The 23,530-nt window shown below is 36.8% G+C and overlaps 1 protein-coding gene across 1 annotated transcript in view; it reads right to left on the bottom strand.

The window, feature by feature from the left end:
- Positions 1-343: 343 nt before the first annotated feature.
- LOC117994068 (E3 ubiquitin-protein ligase arkadia-C-like) overlaps positions 344-23,530 on the bottom strand; it is a 76,433-nt gene continuing 53,246 nt past the window's right edge. The window contains exons 20-27 of the mRNA XM_034981943.2: positions 7,274-7,393; positions 6,700-6,807; positions 6,196-6,264; positions 5,752-5,931; positions 4,811-4,900; positions 3,536-3,737; positions 2,685-2,797; positions 344-2,203 (exon numbers count right to left, since the gene is read on the bottom strand). Coding sequence (XP_034837834.1) covers positions 2,141-2,203; positions 2,685-2,797; positions 3,536-3,737; positions 4,811-4,900; positions 5,752-5,931; positions 6,196-6,264; positions 6,700-6,807; positions 7,274-7,393 — 945 coding nt within the window. The 3' untranslated portion in view covers positions 344-2,140. The remainder of the gene's footprint in view (positions 2,204-2,684; positions 2,798-3,535; positions 3,738-4,810; positions 4,901-5,751; positions 5,932-6,195; positions 6,265-6,699; positions 6,808-7,273; positions 7,394-23,530) is intronic.

Genomic DNA, 23,530 nt, shown 5'->3' with positions numbered 1-23,530 from the left:
TAAAAAACAAATTTAAAAAAATGTATAAACAATATAATACATACATATATTGCAATCAGTCCGAAATTATTAATTTAATTCCACTCCTTGTTTATACAGGGTGTAACCAGAACGCTCGCAAAAACGAAGACAGGTACTGATGATTTACTGATATACCAAAAAAACCGCAAAAAATATATAAAAAAATCCTATGATTTTGTAAAAGTTTACGTTGCGTAAGTAGGCCACTCGGAGTCAATGCTGCGTCATAGGCGGGGCATTGACCCGAGTTTTGCACGCGGGTTTGAAAAACGCTAAATCACTAAAACTACAAAATGAGGTTATTGGATTGTGTTTAGGTAGTATAACAATAACGCTAAGTTTTTGCTAGCGTTCTGGTTACACCCCTAATATTAATTTTGAAAAAAAAAAAAAAAAAAATATTTACAATTTAAACTAACTTTTTTTAAAGTGAGTTTGTAAAATTGGTTAAAATAAATTTTGATATCATTTTTATTGTGATGTTCGCTAAGTCATAGAAAGCCGCTATAAGTTTGGATGCAGGAGGTGATCTCAGAAACTTCTCATCCGAGCTTACTATATAAATGTGTTATTTAGCGTTCAAACTATCGTGAGTGATTTCCATTATACTTATCTCATGCCCGACTTTACTCACGTGTTTTAGTCGACGGTAGAAGGGAGAAGAAGGAGAAAGAGAAGGGAGTCAGTTAAAACTACGCACCGCGCGCGGACCCCGATGGTTTCGAAACTAGTCGGGCTAACGTAGACTAGAACACGTGAGTAAAACCGGGTGTGAGATAAGTATATAAATGAAAAAACAAGTCTTGAATACAAACAAACCCACAAACAAACAAACATTGCACACAATTCATTCCGAAATACGTAACAATACAACAACAAAACAAAAACAATAAAAATTCAATACATCATTATAATAATATAGGAAACTAATTATAACGCCAAATTACATTCAATGTCGGTTAAGAAAGCGAAATAAAAATGCATGCGTGTTGTGATAATAATAATTAATATTGACGCGTCCATTGGCACTTTTATTGACAAAAAATAGCAATTTATTTGAGAGAACAAAATCTGTCTTTTTATTAGGAAAAAAAAAAATTGGCAACAAAAATAATTGCCAATGACACGAAAATCTATTTTAAATACTTAAAACTAATGCAGGAAAGGTTTTTTTCATATATTTATAAGAACATTCCCGAACGCTAGCTCGCAACACAATGACCAAAAAATTAAACCAAGCCAAGTATTTATAATCACGCACACACGTATACGCACCTCACGCACACAACTAAGGCCGCACAGCTATTTGTTATTCTACAATTAATATATACTCTTACAATAATAATTATTACACATTAAAAAATACGGGCGATTTTATTCCGGTAACTATGAAAAATTATACAAAACGAAAATATGAGAAAATTATTTATTATCGACTTATGATGATTTTCTATTTTTTCACGTTATCAAAGAAAATAAACAAAAATCATTCTTTCTATTCAAGAGAAACTACATTTTTAGCAAAAATCAATTTTAATGAAATTATTTATAGAATTATTCAATGTCATTTTAAATTCAATTAATTTAACAAATTTTACTGAAATCATTTACTTATTAATCATATTTACTGTTTCCTAATTTTCACACATTGCATTTTCATTGAAAATTACTTAATTTTTATGTCAATTTAATTTCTTTATATCATTATATTATGTTCATTTAACCATATTTACTGACTATTACGCGAATAAATAGAAAATCATCAAAAACCTAACGTTTGTTACATGTTTGGCAATCGCTAACATCCTGGCACTACAATGTCGACTTTAACACCACCAGCTAATGACTATTATTGCTTGGCACGAAACTTGGTGTTTTCTTAGTAAATCTATGGACCTATTTTAACGCTTTTAGATGACTTATTGCGCTGAATTGAAGTCTTAATAATATTTTATATGTTAATATTCGATATTTATGCTTCAACCAATCGCTAGTCGGTCCAATCGCGCCTTTAAAGATATCCGTGTACAGTAACTCAAGTTTCGTGCCACTAGATCGCACGTCACAAGCGACAACCGCCCTTATAATGACCGCCGCAAGGGAGAGATTCCCCCGCGAGTCACTCCGAATTGTTGAAGTATTCTGACGCGTTGCCTCTGCATATAGGGCACGTTCGATTCGACTGCAAATTAAAAATACATTGTTTAACCATTTTTACTGTTAAAAAAACTGTTTTACTGTCTAGTAAGTTTTAATAAATCCATATTAATATTATAAATGAAGCGAAAGATTGTCTGTCTGCTAGCTTTTAACGGCCTATCCGTTTAACCGATTTTGACGTTTAGTACAGAGGTTCTTCTCGGCAGGAAACGCATTCCGAACCTGTGGTAGATGCATTTGACGATTCAAAAGTACTTGTGAAAGTTTAATTTAATGAAAAATATTTTTATTTTGATTTTAGTCATCATCTATGTCTTCTATAACTTAATCGCGATATTATTTAACAATTTTTACTGAAAAATCACTAAATTTTCTTATTTTATAAATGATGCTTTAACCAGTATCACCCGCTCCCACACAGACAAAAAAATCGAAAGATCTAAAAGCGTCTGTCTCTTTTAGAATATTCCCCGCGGAAAAGGATAGCACTATTGTGTACGCACCCTGAGCCATTTGTCGACGCACTTGGCGTGGAACTCGTGCGCGCAAGGGAGAACACGCAGCGTCTGTCTCGCTTCAAACTCGCACATGCACACGACGCACGACGTCTGCTCGCCTGGAAACACAAAAACATGTTAAAACATGTTAAAACTGGTCAAGTACGTGTCAAAACTTTTTTTTAACTAGCTTTTGCTCGCAACTTTTGTCCGCGTGGACTACACAAATTTCAAACTCCTATTTCACTTTAGTCAAGTTTTATGCGGGAACTGCCTCGTTGGCTTGTGGATAGCATGGTCGACTCTACATGACGAGGTCCTGGGTTCGATTCCCGGGTCGGGCCAAAAAAGTTAGGCATAGAGTTTTTCAGTAAAAAATTCTCAGTACTAGCCCTGAGTTAGGAAGTCAGCGGTGTCACTCCCGTGATTCTGCGAGCACGTAAAGCAATCGGTCCTGCGCTTGATCTCTCTCTGGTCGTGTCGGACTTCCGTTCCATCGGGGTTATGGGAGTGACGGAATAGAGAGTGCACCTGTGTTGTCGCACACACTTGTGCATATCTCCCGCGCCGTTGGCTAATATCGCACCCATAATAGTAACCCACAACAATATTATCCCAAGAAAGCCTCAATAGCTCAACGGATAAAGGCGTGGACTGAAAACCGAAAGGTCGACGGTTCAAACCACGCCCGTTGCACTATTGTCGTACCTACTCTTAGCACAAGCTTGACGCTTAGTTGGAGAGGAAAGGGGAATATTAGTCATTTAACATGGCTAATATTCTTTTAAAAAAACTAAAAAAACAAAATTAGAAAAATGTCCTGCCATGCAGGCCTCGTGGATTAAACAAGGACTCACCCTGATGCGTCTGCTCGGAGTACTTGTAGGAAGGCAGCAGGTCTATCTCGTGCCTCGCCAGGCCCCGCGGCTTGGCCTCGCCGAGTCTCTCCGCAAGGGACAGTAAGGCCTCGTAGTTCTCAGTTTCGGGGGACTCGCCGGCCTCGTCGCGGGCCTCCGCGTACGGGGACAGCGGGAACATCGCCAGGAGGTTGAGGAACACCTGTTTACAGGATGTTTGATTAGAAATAGAACAGTATAAATTGATAATGCGCGTGGCCGCCATTTTAGTGACGTCAGCACTAGCCTGAAGTTTCGAGCTGATGGTATATTTTTACTTCGGCTGACGTCAAAATGGCGTCATTTCGATGTTAATGATACATGGTTCCAGCGCAATAGCAATTTGCGGGACTTATAGTACCCAGGGGTACAGCAGATATAAATTTTGATAGTGAAAAAACACCCACTCGCCCCAAGATCAGCGAATCGCCCCCCGTTGTTGGTCAGAGGAAGTTTCATCATCATGATCAACCCATCGCCGGCTCACTACAGAGCACGGGTCTCCTCTCATTGTGAGAAGGGTTTTGGCCATAGTCTACCACGCTGGCCATGTGCGGATTGGTAGACTTCACACACCTGTGAGGACATTATGGAGAACTCTTAGGAATACAGGTTTCCTCACGATGTTTTCCTTCACCGTTAAAGCAAGTGATATTTAATAACTTAAAACGCACATAACTCCGAAAAGTTAGAGGTGCGTGCCCGGGATCGAGCCCCCGACCTCCGATTAGAAGGTGGACATCCTAACCACTAGGCTATCACAGATTTTTTTTTTTTACCGAGGAAGTTTAACTTGGGGCAATAGTACCAGGGCTGCAGAAGTGCTAGGAGCTGCGGTAGTAAGAACGTACCTGCAGTGGCGTGCACAGGAGTTCAAGCCAGGGTATGCATTTAGGTATGAACTTATTTTACGGCAGGTCAAAATGAAAAATAAGCATAGACTTATTATAATGAGGGTAAGCAGTGCGTTTGTGGCGGTTGCCACAATAGAAACTAGATGGCGCTGTTCAATCGATGACATAGTCCCGAACAAATGTACCGCCGATAGTAATTGCACTAACGGAGTTTTCTGCAATCTGGACTATATATAGAAGTTTCAAGACATAACCGTCGGCCCAGCTGGCGCTACCGAGCACATCCAACCGCTCGGTGGGAGATCTCCCCTTTGGTACGGTCGAGCCTGCACACCGCTCCCGTACACGTTTATGCCTCTATGAGCTGCGCGCCACTGCGTACCTGGTAGGTTGGTGGTGGTGGCGGCAGCGACAGCGGCGACGCGACGTGCAGCTGCGCCGGCAGCGCCGCAGACACCAGTCCACCGCCGCCCTGACACAACACCAATGGTTAGCAACACAATGTAACACTAACAGCGGACGTGGATTTTACAAATTTTAAAAGACCCTCTATTTTTTAGGATCCCCGACCTCACTCCATGAAGCCCTCGGCAACCTGGGCGGTCTATTTGGCTTCTGGAGCGAGCTTGGATGGCTGGAGTGAAGACTTCGGCGGGGAGGGGCAATGCACGCACAACAGACGGAAACGTTTAAGTGCGGAAACCAGCCCAGAGCGAAGAAGAAGAAGAAGAAGAAGACCCTCTATTATACATACTATTTAATAATTCCTAATTCAATTGGGTATTTTCCTACTTTTGAATTTGATAAATATTATTACTTTCTTATAAACTAGGATAAAAATAATGACGTACGCTGAAAAAAATATTAAAATCCAACAAAGATTTACAAAGTTACAGGCATTTTAATTTTGGAGTGGGAGGGTCTTATTTTTTTTTCTAATAATAAAATTTAAAAAAAAATCTATCCCTTTCTCGCAAAACGAAAATTTGTATGAAACCGCACGATGCTACTATGGCATTAGTGAGGTGTGACGTCAAAATTCTTTATCTCTGTCTAATCAGAAATATTTAAATGCTTATATAACTTTTTTGTTATTTGATCGATTTAATTAGTTTTTTCAGTTTACGTCATTATTTTTATCCTAGTTTATAATAAAGTAATAAAATATTTTTCGTAAACTTACGAGAGCCACATAGTCACATGAGTGACTCAGGCTCTTTAAAAGAGAATTCAAAAAAAAAAGTAATAAAAAAATTTGAGTCAAATACCCAATTGTGGGCGGTCGCTCACAACGCCCATGCTTCTTGCTTATTACAATTTTACCTGTGCGTGTATGTGATGTACAGTGTGAGCGTGTGGATGCGTCGCCCAACGTGGGGCGGCGCGGACATAGGGCCGCGCCGCGCGAGACCCTGCGCCCATGACGCCCACGCTGACATGGGCGGACCCCACGCCCACGCTCACATGGGACCCTACGCCCACACCGCCGCCGTTGCGACGTTGCTGTGAAAATACATATTAAAAATCAGTACCCTTATTATAAATGCGAAAATGTGTTTGTTTGTTGGTTTATTGGTTTGTTGGTTTGTCCTTCAATCACGTCGCAACGGATTGACATGATTTCTTGCATGGTTATAGATAAAGACCTGGAGAGTGACATAGGCTACTTTTTATCCCGGAAAATCAAAGAGTTCCCACGGGATTTTTGAAAAACATAATTCCACGCGGGCGAAGTCGCGGGCATCAGCTAGTCATGTATAAACTCACGTGGTGATGATGTGAGAGCGCGTGCCTCGCGTGATGCGGCGCCATCAACTCCAAGGGGCCTCCCCGAGCCTGAGGACATACAGGTTTATATAAAAACCGGTCAAGAGCGAGTCGGACTCGCGCACGAAGGGTTCCGCTTGTACTTTTGCACCAACAGGTTTTTTAGGGTTCCGTACCTCAAAAGGAAAAACGCAACCCTTATAGGATTTGTTGTCTGTCTGTCGGTCTACCAAGAAACCTACAGGGTACTTCCCGTTGACCTAGAATCATGAAATTTGGCAAATAGGTAGGTCTTATAGCTGACATTAGGGGAAAAATTTGAAAACCGTGAATTTGTGGTTACATCAGTTAAAAAAAATTAAATTGTGGTCATGAACTACAAATTAAATTTTCAATTTTCGAAGTAAGATAACTATAGACACCTTTAGACTATTTGTTTCGCAAGTATTTACACACTCGGCTTAACCAATAGGATAACATCTAGGCATGGCCGAAGCCACTTACCTCGGTCGCGAGTAGCAGAGGCGCGTGGTGTAAGTCAGGCGGGGCTTGTAGGGGTGACAGGGTGCCTTCCCCGCTGCCCATCATTTCTAGCCGACTGCCTTCCGCACGCTGAAAATAATCAGTACCCTTATTATAAATGCGAAAGTGTGTTCGTTTGTTGGTTTGTCCTTCAACTACGTCGCAACGGTGCAGCGGATTGACGTCATTTTTTGCATGGGTATAAATAAAGACCTGGAGAGTGGCTTTTTATTCCGGAAAATCAAAGAGTTCGACGTCCAGCTAGTATCTTCTAAAGATAATTCTAATTATCTTTAGAAGAAAATTAGATTGGTTACATTTTTCCGGTAGTTGCAATTGCCTCGCTAGACCCATCGTTTTTTCGTACCATGAGACCTGCTTATTGCCACTTCAGCTTCGCAACCCGCTGAGCTATTTTGGGTTACTCTAGTTCTCCTACGGATCTCCTCATTTCTGATTCGATCACGTAGAGAAACTTCAAGCATAGCTCTCTATAGCGCCCACTGGGTTACTTCTGTTAATCGTTTGCTTTTTCCACTTTCGTGACGAGACTTACTTGCGAATTGGTGATATAATGCGTATGCGGATGCGGCGGCGACGCGAACGGCCCTCTGGGCGGCGGCGGCGGCGCGAAGCCGCCGTGGTACTGCAGCCCCGCTGCATACACGCCGCCCATCTGCGATACCACCATATACTGTAGCTCTCATACCACAATGACGTTGTAACGAGGGGTGCGACAGGGGAGTCATACTGGACCGCAAGCTTTCAACGTTTATATCAATGATAGAAGTGAATTTTAATGATTATGATACGTTTTGTTGGGTAAGATGAGGGTTTTCAATCAGAAATAAGCCAACTGAGATGAAGACCCAAATTAAAGATGGGTACTAATTGTAGCAAAAATCGTACCGGAACAAGACTTTTTCACATTTGTATCAATAATAGAAGTATTTAATTACAGCCGTGTAGAAGATATATCGGGTAAAAAATGCGATAAAAACCCAAATTAAAGATGGGTTATTGCAAAGTAGCATAGTCATACCAGACACAAGTCTTTTTCATGTTTATATCAATGATAGAAGTAACTTTGAATGGTTATGATACGTTTTGTTAAGTATGAGGAGGACTTTAAATGAGGATTAAGCTAATTGCGATGAAAGAAATAAATCATAGATGAGTTATGACAAACTAGCAAGGGAATTAATTATACGGGACCCCGAGTTTTCAACATTTATATCAATGATAGAAGTGAGATTAGTTTTAGTGGTTTTGATACTTTTTCTTGGGTAAGGAGGGGTTTAAATGTGAAGCCCAAGTTTGATGATAAGAGACCCAAGCTAAATATGGGTTACAAAAAAGTAACAAGGGTCGTCAATCAAGGCAGTCGTACCGGACCGCGAATTGTCAACATACATTAATGACTTCTAAGTTTAAATGGTCATGATACGTTTTGTTGGGTAAGAGGGGGGATGACGGTTTATATGATAACCCACCAGGTTTAAATGATAAGTACGCCAATTGTGATGAAAATCGAGGTCGGTTAATAATGGTATGTATCTGAGAAACGACATAAATCGTGATTTTTTACTCTGTTGTAAAAGACGGTTCGTTGCTTGCATCAAATGAGATTATAGAAAAGCAAACTGACATAGATGGTGCTATAAGCTATTATTACCATATCAGTCAAAATGTAAATTGAATTTTGGATTAAAAACTGTGATTGTATACAAAAAACAATTAGAAAATCACACAAGACAATTGTCGCACCCTTCTTTACAATAAAACGTCTTAAAGTCCATAGAAGTGAATGCATCATGTAATTCTGTGTACGTCATTTTTAGCATTTCACGTGACGCATTCGATCTTCTAAATTTCTAAAATAAACAAAAACCGTAAACCAGAACACAAAATAGCTATTGTGAGGCGCGTTTTGATTAATTTTGTAGCTCAATGGATTTTTGTCTCGTTCTTTTTACATACATAACTGTAAATTGGATATATACACGAAAAATTCATATACGCAAACCCTGTATAATGAAATATAAAAAAGCAAAACAAAATATATACCCATTATTATTATTATTATAGTTAAAATTATATGTCTGTGGCTGACAAAGGTAACAAAAAATACAATAAATTAACAATAAAAATATTCACAATGTTATGTTAAATGTCATGTTAAGTAAATTGAATACATTCATTAATTTTGTCACTGAAATCTATTGTATTCATTTATGCTTTCAAATCCGATGCATTTCATTATTGAATGAATACTATAGATTTAACAGCCGAAATCTATTGTATTCTGTTTGCTTAATATTGACATTCTGCGATAAAAATACAATTTATATGTGATAAATAATACTTATGATTACATTATATCAAAAGTCTGATTAATTGAATAAATATATATTATATTCACTAATACATAAATAAACTACAATTTTTGCAATAAATAAAAAAGTAATACGAACAAAATATATATATATATATATACCAGAACGAGATAAAAATCTGAACAGCTCCGATTTCGAAACCGAAATCCTTTTCATACTCAATTTTTATTGTTATTAAAATGGCGCCCATGTTAATAACCGCACCCTTAGACAACACTTGGCGTAATAAAAAATGTTATTATACCAAAAAACAAAATCTCCACATTAAAAGAGCGTATCTTAAGAAACAGCCAAGTCTAATAACGACAGCGACCATCCAAATATTTTCATTTTTATATATAACAATATATTGGTAAACCAATCTACAGAAAGTACTAAAGCTTGAGTTGCTAGCGGCAAAAATGGTAAATAAACAGGTGACGCAATACCGGTATAAATATCAACCAATGTAGAGATCAATCAACATAGAGAAAATACCGCTTAGTATTTTTAAACCTTTGCATATGAATACGATTCCAAAAGCGCTGCAAACTAGATTAAGGCTGATATTTATAGAGCTCACTTTGACTTTGCTCAGACTTAAGATTGAGTTAAAACGAGACAGATTTATGTCAGAGATATAGCTCTGTCTGGTTTTATCTTTGTCTTAAGTGTAAGCTAAGTCAGAGTGCGCTCTATAGATCTCACCCTTACAATGCCCCGCAGGAAAGATTGCACATCGAGCTTTAGAAAGAGATAACGGTTTCGTAGAGCGTTGTTTCTATGGAGACCGACAAAACCTCACATAGGTATGAGTGACAGAGACAACGCTCTACGAAGCCGAAATCTCTTTCTAAATTCGATGTGCAATATTTCCCGCCGGGCACTACAACGTATTACGAAGTGTAAATGATGTCACGTGCAAAGGTTCTTAATGTCATTATAGTAACACATAATTATTGAAGCAGAAAATTCGTTTTACATTATTATAATATGCTTAAGTCTTAAATATAGAAAAGGAAAAGGTAACTGACTGACTGATCTATCAACGCACAGCTCAAACTTCTGGACGGATCGGGCTGAAATTTGGCATGCAGATAGCTATTATGATGTAGGTATCCGCTAAGAAAGGATTTTTGAAAATTCAACCCCTAAGGGGGTGATATAGGGGGTTTGAAATTTATGTAGTAAATAAAACATGACAAAATACAATATATATGTGCAATTATAATGACATAAATACTGTATGTCTACACTCTTTATCCTGATTGTCTTATTAGTAGCGCTAGAGACTTACCGGCCAAAAAAATCTGGAATCGTCTGACATCGTACAAAAATGACTTATTTACCCGCGCCATTTTAACTCTATGGGTCAGCTGTTATGTCAAAAGTACGGTTCTCACCTTAAAAATAAGGACTAAAATCGTACTTTCGACTTGAAATTTGACACAAAAAATTTAAAATGGCGCGTGGAAAGTCATTTTTTACGCATTATACAGAAATATAATATCTAAGTTAGTGTCGGATCGGGTGACTGACTTTAATTATATTATACAAAACACTGAGGTGAACTATTACTTTACTACCTCTCCTCCTTTATTACTAGGTACCTCTTAAAAGAGATTAATTAATCTACATAACTTTATTAAGAGTAAATTATAACATAGAATATTTTATATATTTCTAGTTAATGGATTTGTTATCAACGTAAAATATAATAAAATAATAAAAATCTAATTTTGTTAGGAGAGGAATTTTTAAAAAAATGTGTTGCTAGTAAATTGCTAATTATTTGGAAAATATTCTTTTTTTGTCTATAACCTATATATATTGTCTATAACCTATATATAACTATAAATAATGTGTATACATTGACCGGTAAGGCTCTCAAGCGCTTTTTAACATAGGTTGAAATTGAAGACGATAAAAAATATAGTACACGAATAACACGAAACACATTCACAGGGTATTGTCGTACAGGAAAATCGTTGCATGCGATACACGAATATTAAGAAAAATATACTCAAATGTGGGGGCTAAATAATCGACTGAAAAAATATTTGGGCGGTCGCAGTCGACCGGTCGGGGCTAAGTGAAATATTACTTTGGCTATAGCATTGTATTGTTAATTAAATAAAAAAACGAATAGAAATGCATAATCTGTGATAAAGAGCAAGTAACGCTAGACATGTCATCCCAGCAAATCTAGTCTGGCGCGATTACGCAAACTACAAAAGATTTATTGTAACTTCTCTTCGCGAAATGAAAATATACACCACTGATTTTTAACTACCATATAAAAATTGTATCATCAGATTTCGATACTTAATACGTTAAAACAGTTTAAAAATTAAAAAAGTTTTTGAGATATCCATAAAAAACATGTACAGTGTAGTTATGTATAATGTGCCCAAAATTTTACAGATTTAAGTTAGTTAATTTTAGTTTTAATTTAGATTTAAGTTTATTTTATAGAATTGCTAATTGTAATTATACCTATTTGTTTAAATGAAACAAACTTCAATACCTTTGTTGAATTGCATATTAAAAACAATAAAATTTATTATTCCTGTGTCCGCCTTTAAGAAATTATGGTATTTAAAAAGTAATGTTGTATTTTCGTAGTGAACTTTCATAATTTTCGTTCGCACCAAGAAGTAAATATAGTTAACTATATAGTTAACCGTAATCTAAGCCAGTAGAGTACAGTATGTACAGAACCAAAATAAAATGAGCCTTTAAGTGTTGCATGCTGTATAACCTAATTCCGCCGCCATATTGGAAAACCTTAAATTAAAAAGAACTTATGGCGCCGGAGCTGGGTAAAGTTCGTTAAAAAGTCGTGTATATTTTTTAAATTAACGAAAAATCAGAGTCGTTTCGGAAGTGTTACATGAATAAACATCGACAACTGAATGGCATTGGTCGACTCTAAACGTTTCGAAATCAGCGACGATATTGGTCCAACTACAATAAAGTATTTTAGGGCCAAGCACTTTGATTGGTTTGATTTAAATGATCGGCAACTTTTTCCTCTAAAAATAGTTTAAATGACATGATTATTGATTACTAATAAAACACTTACAGCCGCACTCAGAGTCGCTAATCGTTATTTAAGGTTGAGTTAAAACGAGACAGATTTATGTGAGAGATATAGCTCTGTCTCGTTTTAACTAAACTTGAGTAACGATTAAGCGACTCTGAGTGCGGCAGTTACTCTATCATTTTACTAACGCAAAATAGTACTAATGTAATTATTGCTAGTTATGTTTCATTCAATGTAGTTTTTTTTTTATAAATTAGCGAGCAAACGAGCAGGCGGGTCACCTGATGTTGCTGATGTTGCCCATTAACTTTTGCAGCACCAGAGGAACCGCCAATACGTTGCCGGCTTTTCAGAAATTTGTTGATTGGACCCTTAGCCTTTATAAGCTTTTTATATAATCGGTTTTAGGTAGATGCATTTGGCGATTCAAAAGTACTTGTAAAAGTTTAATTGAATAAAAAACATTTTTATTTATTTATTTGTTTACGAATTTTTTCCCCTTTGATGGGGTAGGATTTAGGAAACGTTTAGAGTCGGCCCGTAGTACCTAAATGTCATCAAGCATTGTGCAGACTGAGTCTATGTATTACGTAAGTAAGTACATAAGGTAAAAATTATGTGAAGGCACACGTCACTATAATATGCAGTCTACCGCCACCGCTAAACCACACTGCGTCTAGCAGCCGCCGTTAACACAATCCATTATGCCTGGCTTAAATAATAGTTATTTACCTTTGCGCACTGAAAACTTGTTATACATTTATAGATAGAAGAATAAACTGACTAACAAAAATTAACTTCCAGATGAAACCAGAATCTAAGGCTGTTCTCTATAGAGCGCACTTTGACTTTGCTCAGACTCAAGTTTCACTTAAAACGAAACGGTTTTATGTCATCGATATAACCCCGTATCGTTTTAACAGTATCTTAAGTCAAAGTACACTATAGATCTCAGGGTGAGATCTATAGAGCGCACTCTGACTTAGCTTAAGACTTAAAACAGAGTTAAAACGAGACAGAGCTATATCTCTCACATAAATCTGTCTCGTTTGAACTCAATCTTAAGTCTGAGCAAAGTCAAAGTGCGCTCTATAGATCTCAGCCTTGAGATCAGTCAAAGTTAAAACGAGACGGATTTATTATTTATAATACATAAATCTGTTTTAAATCTGAGCAAAGTCAAAGTTAAAACGGAACTGATTTATCTATGACACATAAAGTCTCAAGTCTGTGCAAAGTCAAAGTACGCTCTATAAATTTCATCCTAAGAAACTTTAAGGTAGACCCTAACTAAAAACTCAGAATTTTCAATAATTTCATTGGAGTGAAGCTGGTGAATAAAAACTAACTGAATCAATGTATAAGATAGTTTTCGATGCGCGGGCCACAGACACATGAGCCAAGCTTTTATCAAAAAATCACTAACATAACCGGTGCTTAAGAGTAGCGGACGAGTCGCGGGCAGCTCACCGAAGTTCTAAAAAGTATTTAAATTTGTACCGTCATCTGCACACTTGCTTCCATCTATCTATTTACTAGTAATATCTAGGTAGGTTTTTATAGTATTAGGTATTCATAGAAAAATATGTATAGAAAAAAAATCAACTTTCAATTGTTATTAAAAATCAAAAAGAAAAAATAAATATCGCTACAAAAAGACTTTCATCTTAATTGAATGTTGTATTAATGAATACACTCTTGATTTTAGCAGCGAAATCCATTGTATACTTTCAGGTATAAAGTATTATTGAATACAAATATACAAATATATATTAGAATTTTAGTTTGACGTTGGGATTGGCGATACGTCGTTAAAATTAAATTTATTTTTTTTAAAACAAGGAATAACGTAAATATTGGTGTTTATTTAGTTGTATAAAATCTGCAAGTTGTACTAAATTGACAGGTCTAAACGTAATGCCATCCTCTTTCTCATAGAACACGTGAGAAGGATAGCACTAGCTTTATATTCGTCAATTTAGTTGTGAGAAGTAATCCTAGCGCGCTCGTCAGAGCTGTCCATACACACGTAGTTTGGTCATAGGCTGAAAGATTTGTATGTAATGTTTGAGCCCGTATAATTCTAAGGATAAGATCTATACAGCGCACCCTGACTTTACTTAGACTTAAGACAGAGTTAAAACGAGACAGAGCTATATCTCTTACAGAAATCTGTCTCGTTTTAACTCGAACTTAAGTCTGAGCAAAGTCAAAGTGCGATCTATAGATTTCAGCCTTAAAATATACATCTTTACAGAAATACAGAGAACCAGACATAGATATTTTTTTCTAGAACAAGTCTACAAAATTTCTTTGAGTTTGATTAGTTAGTTTTCAAATGAGAATAAACTACGTTAGGCAGATCACCTCAAGTTAAGTGATTACCGCCGCCCATGGACATTTGCAGCACCAGAGGAACCACTAATGCGTTGCCAGCTTTTCAAGAATTTGTTAATCCACCCCTCGAATAGCCCCATGTTGATATATTCTCTTGAGAAATTTTGTACAACCGAAACTCATAGCTAACTAAGCATTATTGTCAAGCAAATGTCGTATAAAATGATATTAACTTTACCGTCACCTTTCATTCTATTAATGGTGATATCGAACATTTTTTTTGTTTGCTATTCAAGTATTTCTTGTGCATGATATATTATTTACAAGCAGTGCTAATCCATGACAAGCACATAGATAAGTGACAGCATGAAAATCACAAAATTCCAAGCTAATTTCCAGTCTCAAAAAGCCTTAATAGCTCCACGGTTAAGAAGCGGACTGAAATCCTAAAGGTCGGCGGTTCAAACCCCATACCACCCGTTGCACTATTGTCGTACCCACTCCTAGCACAAGCTTTACGCTTAGTTGAGAGGGTAAAGGGAGGGACGCTTCAGCTGTGGCTAGTTACCATACTAACGGCAAAGCCGTGCCGCCAAACGATTTAGCGTAGCGATGCCGTGTAGAAACCAAAGGGGCATGGGTTTAATAAAAACTGCCATACCCCTTCTAGGTTAGCCCGCTTCAATCTTAAACTGCACCAACAATTACAGCCAAGTGAGATTGCAGTCAAGGGCTAACTTATAACTGAATAAAATAAAATAAAAGAATATTAATAGTAGTCATGATTAACATGGCTAATGTGGCTAATTCCGTTGTACACAACCTCGAAACTAAACTAAAATAGCACATCTAAATCTATTGCTATCCCTTTCATAATGTTGCTTGCGGAAAAGGATAGCACTAAATTTAGACCTGTTAATTTATTTTAGTTTAGAGATTGTGTACAAGAGAATCAGCCCCATTATTCTTTTAAAGAAGAAAAAAAATAGAGCGGTAGATAACTCCATAGATATATGGGAAGCAAGTGCGAGGACGCCATACAAATAAACGAAACATGGTGATCAAATAAATGAGTTAATTAGTGAGCCCGCCCCCGCACGCCATCTTACCTTTTAAGGCGCTGTGGTTATCTAAGTTTCCTTCTCTCTCGCACATTACAACATTTTCGATGATTGTGAAAGAATAAGTACACATTTAACAAATGTGGTTCGGTCAAATCCTTAACAATAGTATAACAAATACCGGCAAAGCCGTGCCGCCAAGCGATTTAGCGTTCCGGTACGATGCCGTGCAGAAACCAAAGGGGTATGGGTTTAATAAAAACTGCCAGACCCCTTCCAGGTTAGCCCGCTATTATCTTAGACTGCATCATCACTTACCACCAGGTGAGATTGCAGTCAAGTTCAAATATTTGAAAAGAGCAACCGCCGAGTTTCTTGCTGGTTCTTCTCGGTAGGAAAGGCATTCCGAACCAGTGGTAGATGCATCTGACATCCGACGAAAGTACTTGTAATAGTTTATTCGAATAAAAAAGATTTTTATTTATTTATTTATATTTATCAAGGGCTAACTTGTATCTGAATAAAAAAAAAAAAGAAACAGTACGCGGCCAAAAGTGATGAACATCAGTTAAAGTCTCGGTCGTTGAGACCGACAAAACGTCATGTGGGTATGAGTGACACAGACAACGCTCTACAAATCTGAAATGTCATTCTAAAGGCCGATGTTCATCACTTCGCGTACTGTACGTTCATTTTAGACATACTTTTATTTATATCAGTAGCACTTTATAGAGAAAAATGGTGAAAACATTCAATATTCTTTATACCCATTTTTTCTCTATCAAAACTTGGTATATTACGAATAAGAATATGTCTAAAATAAACGTTATTCTATAGTTTAGGAATTGGCTGTGCCACATTTGTTAATAGTGTACTGATTTTTTCACTACCATTGAAAATGTTAGAATGTGCAAGAGAGAAGGAAACTTAGGATGAGATCTATAGAACGCACTCTGACTTAGCTTAGACTTAAGACAGAGTTAAAACGAGACAGAGCTATATCTCTCACATAAGTCTGTCTCGTTTTAACTCAATCTTAAGTCTGAGCAAAGTCAAAGTACGCTCTATAGATTTCAGTCTAAGATCACGGCGCTTAATCGAATCGGACGCTGCATGAAAAAGCACTAAGTTAAACCCTATAGGTCTTGTGCACCCAAGGCTCAGGCTGAGATCTATAGAGCGCACTTTGACTTTGCTCAGACTTAAGATTGAGTTACAACGAGACAGATTTATGTGAGAGATATAGCTCTGTCTCGTTTTAACTCTGACTTAAGTCTAAGCTAAGTCAGAATACGCTGTATAGATCTCACCCTAAAGTATCAAGCAACGTCCAGTACATAATAAACCATTCTTACAGAAAATGAGCGCAGAATGCGAAGTACGGAAGGCGATAAGGTCGGGTACCAAGCTTTTTGCTGCTTAGGAAAGGTCTGCATAGAAAAACAATACATAAGGGGGTCTACTATAGAGATAACCTACATGCTAGTTCTAATTTCTAGGCTCAATGATTTGAGCTGTAGATTGATATGTTAGTCAGTCAGTTCCTCTGTTACAACGTTAGCTTTAGTTAACGCAAAAACCGGAACAAGTGTCGAACATTTTTACATAAGGAATATATATACAAAATTTCAAAAGAATATATATGAAAACTAGCTGACCCGGCGAACTTCGTACCGCCTAACAGTAGATTCTTTTTCAGCCAATTTTTTTAATTTTTCTCTCCGTAAGAACCATCCTCGTACTTCAATCTCTATATATAAAAATGAATCGCTGAATGTGTTGCTGATCGCAAATCTCGAGAACAGCTGAACCGGTTCAGCTGTTCTCGAGATTTGCGATCAGCAACACATTCAGCGATTCATTTTTATATATAGAGATTTACGATGTTATAAGTCGTTATCCTCGGAAGACATGGTCACCCGAGCGAGTGGCTGTGAGCAAACGGGACGGCTGGCGTCGAAAGTGCGCGCTGCCGCTTGCGCGGCTCGAATCAGCTGGCGCATGAGGTCATTCAACTAGGTGTCCAAACTTGCAGGATTTTAAAGTATTTTAAAATATAACCCCCGTTGTAAAAATTATTGCAATCGATTCTGTTACTGATTTTGAACAAACTACTTTCAGGTTTTGCGTATACTAAAACTACCGTTGTATATATAGGCTAGCTGATACCCGCGTGGATTTAGGTATCAAAAAAACCATTAAATTTTCCGGGATAAAAAGTAGTTTATGTCTCCTACACCTCTATCAAGCTATCTCTGCGCCAAACACCAAAATCGGTTAAAGGAATAGGCCGTGAAAAGCTAGCAGACAGACAAACACACTTTCTCATTAATATTATTATAGAAATAATCGCTCAATAGTATAAATTTATCCGTAAAGCCTCAAAATTCCCTCCTCGTTTCTAATTAGAACTGCTTGAATATGGAACCCCTTTCCAGCATCAGTTTTCCCCTCCAATTTTAATATGGGTACCTTCAAGTCAAGAGTGAATAGGCATCTTCTAGGCAAGCGCGCTCCATCTTGGCTGAGATCTATAGATGCACTTTGACTTTGCTCAGACTTAAGATTGAGTTAAAACGAGACAGATTTTTATGTGAGAGATATAGCTCCGTCTCGTTTAAACTCTTTCTTAAGTCTAAGCTAAGTCAGAGTGCGCTATATAGATCTCACCCTTAGGCTGCACCGTCACTTGCCAGCAGGCATTGACTTATTACTTCGTATGGACATGGCCATTGAACAAACAAAATGGCACCGACTCACTGGTGCTATTAGCACCAATGCAACCTCAGTGACGTCTGGATTTCAAACGGGTCGTTCATTAGTATCTAAGAGGTGGCGCTGATTTATTTGGTTCCAAAACCGTGAATATTTTATTTATTTTTATAATTTATTTTATATCGATGCCAACAGGTCTGATTGCAGCAAAGCGCTAGTCTATAAATTAAAAAAAAAAAACCCCCGACTTAATCGCCTCCCAAACGTCTACAGCGACAAACGCCGCAAGCTTACATATTACAAGCGACATTTACATATATTATCACATAATATTACACACTAGGAACCCTTCTCACCGTAAGTTAACTATCACAGTATCAAAATATAATCTGGGCATGCATATTATCAATCCGTGCTAGAGTTGATATGTGTACATAGACGTTTACGCAGCTAGGTTGAGACATTGAGAGTTATAGTTGCACTATTTCACGAAGACCGCTGAGCCTCGGTTGTAGTCACTACTACAGTCAAAGGTCAAAACTCGTTTAGCAACTTAATTATCAAATTCACTTGCACAGCACGGCACGGTTGTGCGCACATATGTGTGGCGTGTTTATAGAAAAAGGTCATAAGTGCGGCCGCTTTTTCGTGCGGAGTTGCTACTCGAATTCTGAGGCCGACCGTACAAGCGTTAACGCATTTGTGTACGTTGTTGTAATGATTATGTTCAACAGAGTGGGTATGTTACAAAACTAATAATAAAGTGTCAGTTCCCATTAAGTGCTCGTTTTATTCACAACATGGTAGCAGCGGTGGGATTCGAACCCACGCCGATTGAGCGCCACGCACATTACAATGTCTACATGTGCACTCACACAAACGGTCTTCGTGATATAGAACTTCTGTACCAAACTATGGAGTATTAAGATGAAAGCTTAGGTGTGGTTGATGCGCAAGATTGGTATATGCATACAACTATTTAACTTAGTTATTTATATACTTTTGAATTAAGTAATCATCATCCAATGAAACAAAGGAATCAAGCCAATGTATATACCAACCTTGTATGCGGCCCGCAATTAGTAAGTATATTACGAAGGTCATATGCGCGTGCCGTGTACATTGCAGCTCAAGGAAAACAAACTCTAAATATTACTTTGCTACAGACAGACTGGCCTTATCCAATTTCCAGAACGATGTACGGTAAAATCAAACTTGAATTCATTATGTTCGATTTCTGTTAAGGAATATCACAGATTTCAGTGCAAAATCAAACTTATATTCATTATGTCCGATTTCTGTTAAGGAATATCACAGATTTCAGTGTAAAATCAAACTTGTATTCATTATGTTCGATTTCTATTAAGGAATGTCACAGATTTCAGTGTAAAAATCAAACTTGTATTCATTATGTTCGATTTCTGTTAAGGAATGTCACAGATTTCAGTGTAAAAATCAAACTTGTATTCATTATGTTCGATTTCTATTAAGGAATGTCACAGATTTCAGTGTAAAAATCAAACTTGTATTCATTATGTTCGATTTCTATTAAGGAATGTCACAGATTTCAGTGTACAAATTAAACTTGTATTCATTATGTTCAACATTCAATTTGAGTCGAATGAATACAACATTTTACATCGTAAAATGGAAATTGGATTACATGGAAGTTTAAATAATAATAATAATAATAATAAGTAAATATACATTATAAAACTATTCGTACGAAAGTTATCATTAGCCACAAATTTGTATAGCACGCCTGTGACCATACTTATATATGGACGTCAATGCGCCTGCGTAGTGTTGATATTATTGAAATTGTTAGTAGTATAAGCGTTATATACCCGCAAAATGAAATATTTCTCAAAACTCAGTAGGAACATTATAAATTTTATTTATTATAATTGGCATTTTCGTCAAAAAACCTTACTTGATATTTGAGGTTTGCTCAAATATTAAGTAGACTTATTATTAGGTTAGGTTAAGTCCGCACTGCGAAATTTCACCGCGCGATTTTTTTCCGCAAAATTCTACGACTTGAAAATAGTATGAAGCCGTTGTATTTCACGAGTGTCTGCGGCTCCATACAATTTTCATTCGTCACAAAATTCTGCGAAAAAAATTAGCACGGGTCAATTTTTGAATGCACCCCGCATTCAAAAATTTAACCGTGCTATTTTTTGTTCAGCCAATAGATAAGTAATATATGTATAATATAGGAATATTGTAGACATTAGTTCCATTTGTTTTATGATTAGACATAAGTTACCAGGCGCATTGACTTTCAAAAAAACACTTAAGATACTCTTAAAATTGAAAAACACTAAGACAGCGGTGGCCCAGCTCAGATGTAACAACTAATCAAACCTATAGCAGGCATCCTGAAGAATGAATTAAGCAATACAAAAAACGCACCAGACACCTCGAAGCTGAAAAACGGGACGAAAAACGGGGCCAAAATACAAAAACAACCAACCCTACCGTGAGCTTCAATTTTAAAGTAAACAAGCCAAAAACCTGATTTCAAACCTTTAATGAGTCATATTTTTTCGACATTTTGCACGATTAATTAAAAACTATAATGCATAAAACTCAATAGAAATCTGTTTCAGAATGCACAGGTAAGGCCATTTCTTATGATACCTCTCTTGATATAGTTATCTTACTTCGAAATTGAAAATACTAATTATTAGTTAATGACCACAATTTTTTTTTGTGAGATGTAACCCTAAATTCACGGTTTTCAGATTTTTCCCATTAAGTATGTCAGCTATAAGACCTACCTAGCTACCTAATTTCATGATTCTACGTCAACGGGAAGTACCCTGTAGGTTTCTTGACAGATCGACAGAGACAGACAACAAAGTGATCCTATAAGGGTTCTGTTTTTACCTTTTGAGGTACGGAAACCTAAAAATCATTGATAATTTTTAATTTGAAAGGTTTGAACTTTATAATCAGCTAATAGTAATAAGCACATCAAACTCACGGCAAAGTACAGCTATTTCAGAGGACATTAATCAAATCGAGTATCCAACAAGCCACATGTCCAGCCACGCACAATATTAATTACAAAAAAAGGAGAACACCTTAAACACTATATTAGAATTATAGACTATCTAATATTATATCGGACGATCACTAAGTTATTCCCGTACCAGGCGAGGGGAAGCTGACCCCCGATTGTGTAAGAAAAAACGTATTCATCGTTATCGTGATCGGCAAAAAATTCTGCCCATTGATTGGTTGATTCGCTGTTTACATTTTTTCACAGCCACGCAAAGGCCAGAATTTGTTGACGATTACGATAACGATTAATACGTTTTTCTTACACAATCGGGGGGCTGGTAGATGTCTTGACAAAGACTATGTAGCGGTGCGAATGTGAGTTTGTGCATTGATCTAAAATCTCTTACTTTTTACTTAAATAGTTGTGTCGAAAAAAACACGCGCTTAGGTAAATAGAGGGAATCCTTCGAGAGTGCAGTAAACGAGGGTAATTTTGAAAAATTTTGAACAAGTGATTTTAATTCAATTCAATTTTTATATTTGAATGTCAGCTGATGAACATTTGGACTTTTATATATGGCAACCAAACGTACAACGTTTTTAACAAACAAATGATTTTTTATTATTTATTTAATTATAAAGTTATGACGATAGTATAAAAAATATGGTGGGGAAAACAAAAAGTGATATGAGAATTTGGTGGTATTATTAAAAGAATGAACATATTTTTATTCAAAATAATTTCCTTTTAGTCATAGATTAAAAACAACTAAAATAAATAAGTGCCAAGACTATAAGATTTTTGAGTGATTTGATGCTAAACCAGACCGAACTAAAAAAAAGCAAATAAAAATTTGGATTTTAATAACAAACGGTCCACAGAAGGGCAAAATATGGATAAGTTTTTTTTTTGATATTATTCCAATAATTTACTTCCCCCAAGACACAAATATCCATAGGTTTTACACATGTACATCTTAAAATCGGTGATAGAGGTACAAAAATTATACTCGTTTACTATTACAAGAAGGATTGATAACAAACCAAAGCGTGTGACACATTAAAATATAAATTATCAACAAACAAGTAAAGCTATATAAAAAGGGGGTAAAATGGAAAATTCTAGAGATTCCAAATCAACGTATGGTGCATGCACGCGTCTAGGTCGCATATGTAGCCTAAAATGTGCTCCTCATTAGACCACAATATGCATGCCAATGGTAAAAATTCTGTTACACACGAGTTGTCACTCGCTCGCTCCATACAAACCTAGTTTGTGTCAGCAACACTGCCTAAATTATTATTTATACTCAACTTTCGTTTAATAATTCTATGATACGTATGAATGAGAACAATAATCCATACTAATAAATATATAATATTAAAACATGTTAATAAGTATAATGTAACACGTTTTTATATTACACATTTATTATTATTCTTATTATCATCATCATCAACCAATAGACATCCACTGCTGGACAAAGGTCTCTTGTAGGGACTTCCACACGCCACGGTCTTGCGCCGCCTGGATCCAGCGGCTCCCTGCGACGCGTCTGATGTCGTCCGTCCACCTAGTGGGGGATCTTCCAACGCTGCGTCTTCCGGTGCGAGGTCGCCATTCCAGCACCTTGGGACCCCAACGTCTATCGGTTTTACGAACTATGTGCCCTGCCCATTGCCACTTCAGCTTCGCAACCCGTTGAGCTATGTCGGTTACTCTAGTTCTCCTACGGATCTCCTCATTTCTGATTTGATCTCGTAGAGAAACTCCGCACGTAGCTCTCTCCATCACGTTTCATATAATTATTAGAGCAATTTTTTGAGATTAAAGCGCAACCGCCGAGTTTCTTGCTGGTTCTTCTCGGCAGGAAAGGCATTCCGAACCAGTGGTAGATGCATCCGACTATTCGTAAGCACTTGTAAAAGTTTATACGAATAAAAAAGATTTTCATTTCATTTTCATTTTTTTCATTTTCATTAAACTATAGTTGAGTATAAACAGTAATTTAGGCAGTGTTGCTGAAATTTGTTTCTAATTTGAATATTAACTAACCAAACTGGATATAATTTTGTAGACACGTTCTTGAAACTAATGTCTGTGATTTGCCAGTTTTCCATATAAATAACTACCTAGTTTTAAAATTACACGAGTTTAAAGATATGTATGTAAATTCTTGAGACCGTGTAACTTTGAAACCGAATATTTTACAAGAAATCTGGAAAAACACAGACATAGATATTAATTCCTAGAACATAATATCTAC

Source organism: Maniola hyperantus, chromosome 26 (genome assembly GCF_902806685.2).
Source record: "Maniola hyperantus chromosome 26, iAphHyp1.2, whole genome shotgun sequence".
In the NCBI taxonomy this organism is placed as follows: Eukaryota; Metazoa; Arthropoda; class Insecta; order Lepidoptera; family Nymphalidae; genus Maniola; species Maniola hyperantus.
This window is presented reverse-complemented; position numbering and strand designations above follow the sequence as displayed.